The sequence below is a fragment of the Parambassis ranga genome, chromosome 9 (genome assembly GCF_900634625.1).
Source record: "Parambassis ranga chromosome 9, fParRan2.1, whole genome shotgun sequence".
NCBI lineage: Eukaryota > Metazoa > Chordata > Actinopteri > Ambassidae > Parambassis > Parambassis ranga.
The window spans coordinates 20797500-20810280 of NC_041030.1; the positions used below are offsets into that span (position 1 = coordinate 20797500).

A 12781-nucleotide genomic window follows, 5' to 3' on the forward strand; every position below is an offset into this window, starting at 1 on the left:
CACATGTACACAGGCTCCGGACATGATAATGCTAAACATGCATGAAAGGAAAACACTGCACAGCCTCTGTGTGGAGCATTCTGATGCCTTTGTGTAGTTGACAAGTCTTCTCTGCAACCTTGTCAATCACATGGTCATCAGGATCTATTTCTCCATCAGCAGCAATCATCATCATTTAGTGTCCTTGTCAAACATTTCCGCCTCTTCTTCTTCTTCTTCCTCCGTCCTCCCCTCCTCGCCTTCTCTCTGTGTTCTTTGACTTTCTCGGAGTCTGCTCACGTCTTCTTGACAGTTGTTTTTGTCTTTTCTGTCTCTGTTCAACAGGCTGTTTGTCTGAGATTTCTTTAATCTTGCTCAGCAGCTGGATTTTCATCAGACTGATGAGATAATTCCATCTTGCCAGGCTGAAAGCTGAAAGCTGTGTGTGGTGACTCGGGTCTCCTGTGTGCCCTGAGGTCTCCACCCTTTTTTTAAACAAGTTAATGTTCCCTAAGTATAGTCATAATATGTGCAATGAGGCAGGACGAGCAACATGGCTGATAACAGCACAACAGACGTTCCCCTTGTGATGTCATAAGGGGCTGCAAGCTTGAATGACAGACCCCTTTTTCATCGACCGGGAAAGGAGAGAAATTGTCTCTTTTCACACATGTTTCTGCTAATGTACAGTATAATTTAAACCCTTAAGTATAAATTTGTCTGAGCGTGCTGAAGAATAGAGCCCTTGGAACAACAAAACAAAAAAGGCCAAATTATATATATGCTGTACATGCATGTATGATGGATGAAGCAATATTCATTCAGCATCTGCACAGGGCTCCGCTGACCTTCAGTCATCTCAACAGAAATGAGCCAAACTGAATTGGATCAAATGGAACAAATCCCCAAAAGAAGAATCACCTCAGGATTTTTTTCATGTTGTTCGTATTTTCCTCAAGGACGCCAGCTCTATCAGTCGCATCTGTAGGTTTTAATAACTTGTCCTTCATGTGCAAATCGCTGCCCACACACGCTATGACAGGGATTTAATTAGGCCACATGTACAGAGAAGTTTTTAGTTTTACACAGAGGGAGGAGAGCAGCAGATCTGACAGAAGATAATCTACAGTTTGTGCGTCGTCTCTGAACAGAAATCCTGTGAGAGGACCCTGCTGTGGATGTCCGGTCTGAAAACCTCCCGAACACACACGATCCATCAGATAATTATTCTACTCAATCAGGCAGCAAGTGAGCGGTGAAAACGGATTATTGTCGTACAAAACAAATCTGTTCCGCGAGGTGATCCTCCAAAAAAATGATATATTCATGAGCCGTGTATTCCTAACTGATTATTAATTAGCGTTCCAGGCTAAATGTACAGATTTCACATGACGTTAATCAGCAGTAAAGATAATCATCTCACGGGTTGTTTTTTCACTCGCGCCTGGATCTTTTTAATTTGCATAAAACGGCACGGTGTTAACGTGGACAGATGTCCACACAGCCTAGAGGAGCTCTGCTGCTCATGTCTGCTTCATGTTTAACTAACAAGCACACATCTTCACCTGAGTTTGTTCAACAAACAATCAGACATCCCCCACCTGACAATAACACTCTTTGCAGGTTACGCCGCTAATTAGTGAGACAGCTGTGAGCTCAGATGAACAATTACCTGACAGCAACATAGATAGATAGATAGATAGATAGATAGATAGATAGATAGTGCTTTGCTTTGGAGGCGTGACTCTCTAAAGTAGGCGACAACAGCAGAGACAGAGGAAAAGGTTTTAACCCAAACCTCAATCTTTATCTAATCCTAATCCTCTGCTAGTGCACAGTGAAAATAAAATGTCAACCTGGGTGAAAAAGAAAGAGGAGTGAGATTTTACAACGGATCAGGAAGCGATTAAAAGAACGCAAACCTGACAGTGTGAAGCAAAGTTACAGCCACCGGCCCTCCTCTGTCACCACTGTGTGTATCACCTGTTTATTGGTCCTCTATAGATCATTTCCTCATTCAAAACAGTGGCAGGAGGATGGATGTTTGTATATTGAGGCTAAATTAGGAGCAAAAAAACCAAAAAGATGTGAGAGATTGGTCGTCGGGAGCACACACAGTCACAGCCGTCACATCGCTGGGTTGGCTCACTGCTGCAGTCGGCTCTAAAAGCTGCAGCCACATGAGAGTGAATTCAATATTGGCTTCAATATTGGCAGCTCACTGTGACAGAGATGAGTGATGGTCCGCCCAACAAGCCGCCAAGTTTGTCACCACAGGAGTGTTACAATAAAAAAAAGTGAAATACAGAGCAGCAGAAATGAAGTCTCACAGGTTCTATTGCTGATTGATTATGTTTTATTTCATATAAAGCCTGAAACAGAACAGTGGAATATTATTTGTGTCTGCCCTGGCAGCCTCTTATCAGGTGTAATCCACGTCTCTGTTCGATATAATCGTAGCTGTAATCACATAAAATATGCCCTGCTCTGTCCAGCCAATTAGCCTCCTGTATTGATGTTTTATAATAACATTTCCACTGGACCTGGAGTCATGTTTATGGAGACTGCTTTCATAATTCCCCTCCAGTCTCTTATAATTAGATATAATGCACCTAATTGCACACGTCTGAATGCAAATCCACTGCACAGAGGCTGTAACGCTGCCGCGTCTTTTTTCTTTTCTCTTGGTTTGCAGATTATACCCAAAGACAATGAAACACGCTCTACTTTAATGTACAAGTACATCATCCACGAAGATTCGGTTCCTGTCAACAACAACAACGTTATCCAAGAGGACACCTATGAGTGGGCTTTGAAGAGCTGGTCTCCGTGTTCCAAGCCCTGTGCTGGAGGTAATTATCATCAAACAATAGAGAAGAATAATTCATTTTTACTTCTGCTGCTGCTCCTTTGCTGCCGTTCTGGCTTCACGGACAGAGTGCTGTGGATTATCTTTTTTTGTTTTTTTTTTATTCACATCTATTTTCTGCTTGCTTAAGCTGCTTCTTTAAAGGAAGTGAAGGATTAAAAAAAACAAGCCTGCAGTGTTTGAATGAGGAGATGCAAATTAGAGACGGAGGTTTGCACAGGTCACAGGAAATGAAGTCATGTCTTTTGTTCTGTAAAAGACAAGAAGAGGAAAAAACAAATAATATCTGTTTTTTTATTTATTGATGAAAATCCTTCACTCCTCTCTCTCTCTGGCTCGGTCCTGGGAGTGGAGCTGGAGTCTGTGGTGGAGGTGACGGAGAGGAGGATACTGAGGAAACTCCTCAGTATTCGTAACAACACGTCTCACCCCCTGCGCGACACACTGCTGTCCTACAGGAGCACATTCAGCGGTAGACTGAGACTACGAGGAGCAGCACAGAACGCCACAGGAGGTCCTTCCTGCCAGTGGCCATTAGACTGTATAACTCCTCCCCTTTCTGTAGGGAGAAGTGCTAGATAATCATGTCAGGCATCACTGTCATTCCCTCCACTGGTCTATATTTATGCTTACTTAGCACCTTACATCTCCATATTTGTATCCATGTATCATGTATTGTGCTCATACTGCGTACTGTACTCTTTTTGGATTATAGTGACACTTATACTCTTATACTCTGTACTTAACTGCATTTAATGTAACTTGATACCTCTGGCACAAGAATTTCCTTCTGGATTAATAAAGTTTTATCTTATCTTATCTTATCTTATCTCTCTCTCTTTCAGGGTTTCAGTACACCAAGTATGGGTGCCGAAAGAAAGGAGACACGAAGATGGTTCACCGAGGTTACTGTGACGCCAGCAAGAAGCCCAAACCCATCCGCAGGATGTGCAACCTTCAGGACTGCACACAGCCCCAGTGAGTACAGGATGCGCTATACGGCTCGTTACTAGATTCACACTGCAGCTATGAAGTCACAAACTGGCTTCTCTCAGTGTGAGATGAATTATCTACTTTTTATCTGCACTGCCTGTGCAAGAGTGGGGGAGGAGGAGGAGGAGGAGGAGGCAAATTACTTCAACTAAACACTTCTGAGATGTGAGATCTCTCAGTAGAAGCGACACCTTTAGATAGAGCAGAAAAAAAATTAAAAAGACAACAGAAAGGATCAGCAATGCAGACTAACATGCTGCTGACAGGCTGAGTACTCACACACTGTTATAGCAGGAGGAGGAAACGAATTTGCAGAGAGCTCTTAGCATAGGCGACATAAGCAGTCGCCAAGGGCGCCACCCGCTGGAGAGGGCGCTGCTGCAGGTAGAGAGTCCCGCGGGAACTGGCGGATTGAGTTGGCCTTGATTAAGAGTGGGTGAGTGGGAGTCAGAGCAGCTACTGACCTGCTGCAAGGCAGAGCTGGGTTTGTTTGTTGCAAAGCTGTAACAGAGTTCTGGTCCACGCTGGTAAAACCAACAAGTAACATACTGACTGTTTTCCTGTGAGTGATTCAAAACACTATATTTGGGCCCAATAATTAACAGACAGCACAGCAAACACTGCGGTAAATGAAGATGAAAACGTTCTTCTCTTCAGGATCGGCACGGGAACGGGCAGGGAAACAACTGTTGTATCATAATCTCACCCAGGGCACCAAAACATCTGGATCCAGCTCTGTGAGTTAGCAGCACAGACGTTTAATAAGACCCCATTCACACTGGGGAAATCAATCCGGCTAGAGCAGGATTCCGTATCTGGATATATCTGGATAGAGTCTGAACAACGCGAATCTGGATAGCTCTCGATCCACCTCTCTGAGGTCTGGCTCAGGTCTGAATGCAAATGCGGTTAGCGAATCCCACTAGCGACATGATACTTCCGGGTTCACAGGGACAGTGCCTGGGTCTCGTACCCGTAAAGCCGCATGTAAACAACCGTCGAATTACGACAGCTTTGCCCCGAGTGTATTACGAGGCGCCACCTAGCGGTTTGGAGGACAACAAACAAGCCGAGATAGCCGGATTTGAAAATAGGTCTAAACCCAGACATCATCCACACATTTCTTGAAAGGAAGCTTTAAAGTTCAGTGCAGCGTCATCTCGGATGCGCCTGACTCCACCCAACCCTCAAAAATGAATTAGTCACACCATTAATTAAACATCTCACTTCAAGCCTTAAGGTAACATACATAAGATTAGTTATAAAAAGAGTTGTTAAATATGTCACAGTTGGCATGAGGAGGGAGTTTATGCATACGGACCAAAGCTGTTTTTTACCAGGCTGTAAACATGTTCAAACCTTCATCACGTATCCATCAGACAGACCCGTTCCCGCTGACAGACCCACGACTCGTTTTTCTTTGTGTAATTTATTCTTAATCAAAGCATTTGATTTTCTCCCACTGGCTTTGTCAGCGGGACTGATTTCCATCACGTGTGCTGCTTCTTCTTTCAGAAATGTTATTTTATTATTTGTGACCGTGAATAAAATTAGATGATTAGCATGAAGGCGGCAGGCGTGTGCTCACTGTGCAGGTAACTGACGGCTTTACACAGCTGCGTTCTTCTTCTCTGCCTGTAGCAGAAGGCTCACAGTGGGCTCCTCATCCTGTCCCTGGTAAAATGTGGCCTCAGGTTTTTTTTTTTTTAATTTTCCTTCCACGTCACCACTGTGTCTTTGCTTTCAAACCAGTACATTGCTGTAACATCTTTATGCTGCTGTCTGTATTGGACTGTATTGATTCTGCTGCCAGCATGAAGACACAAAACTAAATTACTGGTGTTTTTCTGCAGACTGTAGCTTTAAGATCACATAAGAGGACATGACAGCAGAAGCTTCTTCTAGTAAAATGTATATCACCCTGGACAAAGTGTCCAATATCCTGTCCCCCGAAGGGTTCTGAGCAGCTCTTCTGAGGTCCTGAGGGCCATGTTGGCGACATCTGACTCCACCTAAACTCCTTTACATAGACAGAGAGGCAGAGTGTTATTGTAGCTGAGGTGCAGGCACGACCACCTGTCATGCTCATAATTGTGCAAAATGTTTTGCCTTATTAGGGTGCAGCGCTGCCTTAGACTGTATGAATCCATAAATAATTGTTACAATGGTGAAAATGACTTTTCAAAATAAGAAACTTTAGAGACGTTTAACGATTGTTCTTTAACATGCAGACCGTGCGGCTGCTCAGAAAGACACCCACTGAGATATTTTTTTTCAAATGGAATTCAGCTGTCAGCTGCTGTCAAATCTCCTCCACAAAGAGAAGTCAGTCCATCAGAGTCAAATCGGGTTTCCTAAACAGCAGATCAGTGTCAGATCTCAGGCAGGCGGGTCCCGCTCGGCTCTGGATTGTTTGGTTTAAAGCTGAACAGAACAGCTGGTGATACACATTAGCTCTGTGTGTGTTATTTTGCGTCATCTCTGAGTGTCGAGGCTTTGTGTTGTTGAAAGGGTAATTTTGGCTGCAGAGTTTAAGGTTATCAGCCATCTTTGTATTTTACAGCCACCCTCAGTCGGTGTCTTTCAACCATCCGCCGCCTGCAGTGTCTTTATATCACGGCTGTTGTCAAACTCATCTCCTCAGAAAGCCCTTTTTATTATTAGTCACAACAGCAGAGATTGCTCTTTTACCTGAAAGGGTGCATTGATAAAAAAAAAAGGCTGAGCAGCAGAGATATAAGGCTCCTCCTCAAGTTTAAAACCATTCTGAGGAGTAAGCAAACACTGAGAGCACACACCTCCGTCTGAAGCAGGACAGATTTAATGACTTCATTAAATCACATTTTCACACCATTAATTGAATTCCCCACAGTGCCAGTTTTACAGTGTGTGTGTGACTTCATGTTTGTTAGTTAAATCCTGCATGCTGCTTTCCATCTTTTTTCTATATTTAAACCTGCTTTAACACCAACTGGCCTTTAATTTTTAATGTTTCCAACCTGTCCTCGTGCACATTTCATCTGAAAGTCACATGATTTCCCAGCTTCTTGCTGATTAGAGCTGTTAATTATTATAATTAATTGCTTTTATTTTCCCATCAAAAGAAAAAAAACAGCATCCTGAGGTGAAATTACCTCTTTGTTTGTCTTTCAGGCTGCTAGTGACAATGAAGCACATGCATGTAACAAGCCACACATTCTCACAGAAAAACCCTCACAGCCTCTTTAGCAGCAGAGAACTGAAGCCAAGTGACAAAGGCCCCGTTCACACTGGAGAAAGTCAATCCAGCTTCAGTGGGATTGAATCCAGATAGCCTTTAAACTGGATACGTTCAGACCTATTTTCAAATGTGGCCATCACACGTGTGTCCACGCTCAATCCGGCTAAATCCAGCTTGTGTGTTGTCCTCCGAACCGCTAGGTGGTGCCTCGTAATATTCAGAGTCCATTCAGGCCGCAGTAGGACCGCTTGTGTGTCATGCGTTTTGTTGTTGTTCGGTTTAAAAAGAAGTTTATTCCTTTGTAGTACTGTGGAAAATAAACTCGGGGCAAAGCTGTCGTAGTTTGACGGTTGTTTACATATGGCTTTTGTACACGACCTGGACACTGTCCCCGTGAACCCGAAGTATCACATTGCTAGCGGGATTTGCTAGCCAAATTTGCGTTCAGACCTGAGCCGCATTTGAGCCAATCCGGCAAGATCCACCTCCGAGATCTATCCCGATATATCCGGATTCGTGTTGTTCAGACTCAGAAAAAAACTGTCCGGATATATCCAGGTACGGCCCAGGTATTTGGATAGATGTAGGCATGTGGTGTAGGTGGAACAACAACCAGACTAGTATCAACAAAAGGCAGGAAGGCAGCACATAAACCACATCATAGATAAACTGTTAGAACTGTGTGATGCTGTTTCTACCAAATGTGACTGCCTGACAGGGGTCAGGAATCCCTGGCTTAACTGAGTCTGGCCGTGGCCTCTCTGTGTGGAGTTGGTGTGTCCTCGCTGTGCCTGTGTGGGGTTTCTCTCCGGGTACTCCAGCAGAATCTTCACCACAAAAGTCAGATCCACATCAGCTGATACTATAATGTGCCTGCACAAATCAGCCAGATGCCTCAGCAGACGCAGCAAACAGGACTTCCTGAGACCCTCGGCTGGTCTGCGGTACCTGGTTGTCAATGAGGATTATACACAGTTGTTGTTGTTGTTTGTCCTGAACGCCTCTGATCAAACTTTACGTGGAAACATGCCGGCACCTTTATTTTATTGCTGAATTCTTTTCTTCTTCTTCTTTTTTTTTTCATCTGGTGCCGTGATGCAAATGTTCTCCTTGACATTTCTTATCTGTTCTAAAGTTTGGTAAAAATCTCAGTCGAGTCAGTTATAAAGGGAGGTACAGTGTCGAGCCATGATGGGGAAAAATCAGGACAGCTGTTCGGGGAATTCGTCTTTCTTTTTAAAGGTCTGGTCGACTCACTGACATTAAATTACAAAGAAGGAAAGTTGAAAGATTACAAACTATAAAGAGAGAATCCTCCATAAAACTCTCCATCTTTCATTTAGGTTTTTTTTTATATATATTTTAATAATGATAATAATCAGTAGGCAGTGATGGAGAGTCCAGCGCCTCTCGGATGTGTCCCCTCCCTCATCCCCGGAGCTCACCTCTGGCCAATTCTCACCTGACTGTCCTGTGCCGAGTGCCGTGCTGCCTCAGTGACTCTTTAATGACCTGGCTTTAACGGTGAGCTCTGTTCAGTCGACAAACGTCTTTACATCCACGCGGTACAGTTCACAGAGGTCAGGTTAGCAGGTCTGTTTGCATGTATTGATTTCTGGGAGGGAAATGTCAGCAGGAATTTGTGAAGGAGATGTGTGTGCTTCAGAGCCCGGGCTTTGTGTTAGTGAACGCTCCCCTGCTGACAGATGTTGTGTTCAAAGGCATCCGTCCTTCCTCCTCTCGATTCTTCACTGTTCTACAAAGCTCAAAACGCACCATTTTCCGTTGTGCCTCCCTCTTCTTGACAATTCAGAAATCACATGCTGTTCGCAGCCCTCACACCACAGATCGTGTTGGAGATAATTGAAAATAAAATTATTTGTAAGATGCTAACTATTCATTTTAACCACTTGTCCTTAGTCAGGGAGGTCTTCTGTTCGGTGGGAGAGAGGAGCTGACAGGTTACAGAGTCAATTTTGGGTTTCATCTTGAGGTCTGAGTGAAGCTCAGTGCAGGATTAGATTGTCTTCCCAGTTTCAAGCTTATTAATGAAGCTGTGAAACTGTCAGATCTTAGTAGTTGGAGTCTGAACAGATAAAAACCCGAGCAGTCAGCACTGCTGTGATAGAAAGTGGAGAGAAAAGTGGAGAGAAGATGAAAGTCTTTAACCACTCCAGCAGCTCTCTCCTCAAAGCGTGAACTCACTGAGCACTGTAACTCATGTTAGGATGAATGCATGCATGCATCTTCTTTGTAAGGCCCTCCCTCTGCCCATCAGCTTATTCAGACTTATTCAGACTGCAGCTTAAACCAAGAGGAAGGTGGAGAAGGTAAAAAAAGATAAAGAAGAAGAAGAAGAAGCAGATAAAAAAGACAAACCATGAAAAGAACAGAGACGAGGAGAGGAGGGGGAGGAGGGTCAGAAGGTGAAAAGAAAGCAGAAAAAAAAGATGGAGGAGGATCGGAGGAAGATGGAGCAGAAGAGAAAAACAAAAAAGGACGAAATGAGCATCAAAAAGCATCATTTATTTTTTACAGTTGGTGCCTTTAAAAATGCCCCTGCTGTGCTTTGTAATCCCTGTAATCTGAGTAATCTCCTCGTGCTCCTGTGTGCAGGTGGATCTCAGAGGAGTGGGAGCATTGTACCAAAACCTGCGGCAGCCTGGGCTTTCAGATCCGGACGGTGCGCTGCGTGCAGTTCCTCCACGAAAACACCAACCGCTCCATCCACAGCAAATACTGCAGCGGCGAGAAGCCCGAGAGCCGGCGGCCCTGTAACAGAGTCTCGTGTCCGGCCCAGTGGAGGACCGGAGCCTGGTCGGAGGTACCATCTGTTTGTTTCTTCTCTGGTCTGTGCTGGATCACCGAGCCTCAGATCTGACTTGTGTAAAACATTTAGAGCAGGGACTCATCTGAAAACTCACCACATGGACTTTTGAAATCCATTAGAAGATCTGGGGATCGGACCTGCAGCGACTGCTGCGGTGCAGATAAGAGCTAATGAGATGTGACTCTGTGTCAGCAGCTAATGTCTGCAGGCTGGCTTCAGATTCCTGATAACATGGTTAAAATATATAATGTAATACAGCTCCTTATGTGCGAAGTAAATGCACATGTGTGCGCTCATTTTTAATAATAGTGTTATGTAGACCTTAATCATTGACTGAGGACAGATGGATCCGTCAAACATTCACCACAGAATCTGTGGTTCTAGGAAACCACAGAGGAGGGTTCTGCTCCTCCTGTTTGTCTTTGTATTTGTCAATGTGGAGGCATGTGGAGGTTTATGATCCGCTCAAACATTTCCTCAAACGCAGAAACCCAGAAAAACCTGCTGCTGAACACTGCTCAACCACTCAATGAAAGAGCCTCAGATAAAGATGGGTGTTCAGGTGTCGATCCGACCGCCACACATTAAACAACAACAGCACCTGCCGTGTGAAAGACGGGCCTCTTATCCCTCACTTAAAAATCTACACGGCTCATCTGCAGCTGCAGGAACTGAGAGATTTGGGGGAAAACATTTTGCTCCGAGAAATAGAAAAACGAATTAAGAGAGATGTGCTGTGTGTTTTAGTTTTAATCACAAAAACATTTAATGCTTCAGAAGCCTGAAATTCCCTCAGCTGCTTTGGAATTAATGTTGGTGCCGACTCTGTCCATTTGTACGAAGCAGATAAATTAAATTCAACTCTAACAAAGCCACAAAAATAAACATCCAGCAGAGCAAACGCTTGCCGCTCTCAGTCTGACGGAGCAGACGGAGGGAGACGTTTTATTCCTGAAACTGAACCTGAAGCTTGTTATTTGGGCCTGTTCTCTGCCTCTGTGACCGGCTGCTTGTGCTCCTCCACAGTGCTCCGTGACATGTGGCGAGGGCATGGAGAGGCGCATGGTCACGTGCCGGATCGGAGATCAGTGTAACGGAGACAAACCCGAGACCGTGAGGCCGTGCAGACCCGGACCCTGCCATGGTGAGCGTGACACACGTTGAGAACATGAATCACTGCTAATAACCCACTAACAACCAGGCGTGTCCAAACAGCCCTCTGTATAAAAAGCATGGAACATCATTTGTCATTAACCTAACAACAAATCTGTCTCCATTCATTTCCATGTGGCATGAAAATCAATTAGCAGACACTTAAACCATGCCTGCGCCCTGCCATTAATCACACTGAACAACAGGCCTGCATTAATTAGTCTGAACATTCCGTAGCTGGACTCACACACTACACACTGATCACAAGTCAGGCAGCCTGAAGGCAGAGAGTGCAGGAGATCAGGAACAGGTGGAGAAGATGTAGAGCTGCTGGACAGAGGGAGGGTCTGAGACCAGGGTCTGAGCAGGACCAGCGGTGCTAGTAAGTGACAGACAGGGTGAGAAGGAGGACGACAACCGGACTGCAAATAAACCAGCTGATGCACAGATGTGTGCACGACCTGCGCAGTAATGCAGGGAACTACGTAACAACAATAAATCCATACAAAGCCACAACAGGGAGCGCTGAGGAAACCCAGTCTACTCTCTGAAACCTAATTATGTCCGGTCAATATTTGCAGAGATACAGGAGGATGCAAACAACACGGTCTGAGGCGAAGCTGGGTCAACATGCCGGAAACTGAACCCTGAATACACCTGGAGCCTGCAGAGTTAGCACATGTTAGCAACACTAATGTCAAACACCTCAGATTAAAGTTTAAAAGGTTTTACTGCCTGAGATTTAACTCATTGTGCACTGATGTGCTCCTGATGTATACACTCTTACTAACAACTGCGAACAGTTATTATGAGGATGCATTCAAAGTAAACAGGGTGCTATAGGATGCTGCAAATGAAATTATCTTAATAATTACTTCAGTTCAAGTCGGTGTAAACCTGGATGTAAACACTAGTTCCTAATTACACAGAGCACATGTATATGTGCCTCCATGTACGATGGGGCTGCGGTAGAACGGTGAAGTGTTCTCCAGATCCACACAATCAACGTGGAGAGGCAGCGGGAGCGAAGCCTTTAATCAGTGGATATTAATCTGTTCTATTTGCAGCATCCCGAGGAGGATTCACATGAAGACCATTGTTCCTAAATGAGACGCTAATGCACATTCATGATGATAAATAAAAGAAAAGTCCTCCTAATCTTTGTTTGGCAAAAAAAACGAACATCCTTCTGAGAGCACTCATCCCTGCCTCCTGCCTGCATGCTCAGTATTGATGCATTTACACATTATGTGTCCCAGTTCCATACTGAATCACCCTCATCACCAGGAAGCACCTCGTGTGTTAGCGCTTCCTCTGTGTGAGCCCTGTTTACAATCTGTACATTTTATAATAAGCAGTGTGACACTTATAAAGTCTTCCAGCTGAATTTATTTGAGTTTTGCTGCAGATCAGCCAAATATTCGCTGAATTTACGTCACATGACCGTCGATCGTCATGAGCTGATCGGGGCTTGGAGGAGGAGGGCAGAGACGTGGGTTTAGTTATTTTATCTCGACAGGGACTCTTTTGGGTTTTTCCAAACATCAGCAGGTGTATCAGGGCTGTGACTGGAGTGTAACACGTGAGAAGATGACAGGGACTCGCAGCAGGATCTGGGTCTGGAGAAAATGAGTCTGACTCCGCTGGATGCTCTGCAGCTGGATGTTTTTGTGCACAGATTAGAAGCACTGCCTCTGCACTCTGCTCTGCTTCCAGCCTCTCTCACATCTCACCTCTC

General features: G+C 44.6%; 1 protein-coding gene across 1 annotated transcript in view; it reads left to right on the forward strand.

Annotated features, from left to right (window-relative positions):
• Positions 1–12781, forward strand: part of adamts3 (ADAM metallopeptidase with thrombospondin type 1 motif, 3) — a 109579-nt gene that overhangs the window by 93418 nt on the left and 3380 nt on the right. Inside the window, exons 18-21 of the mRNA XM_028413576.1 lie at positions 2675–2831; positions 3694–3826; positions 9678–9885; positions 10918–11035. Of these exons, the coding sequence (XP_028269377.1) occupies positions 2675–2831; positions 3694–3826; positions 9678–9885; positions 10918–11035 (616 nt within the window). The remainder of the gene's footprint in view (positions 1–2674; positions 2832–3693; positions 3827–9677; positions 9886–10917; positions 11036–12781) is intronic.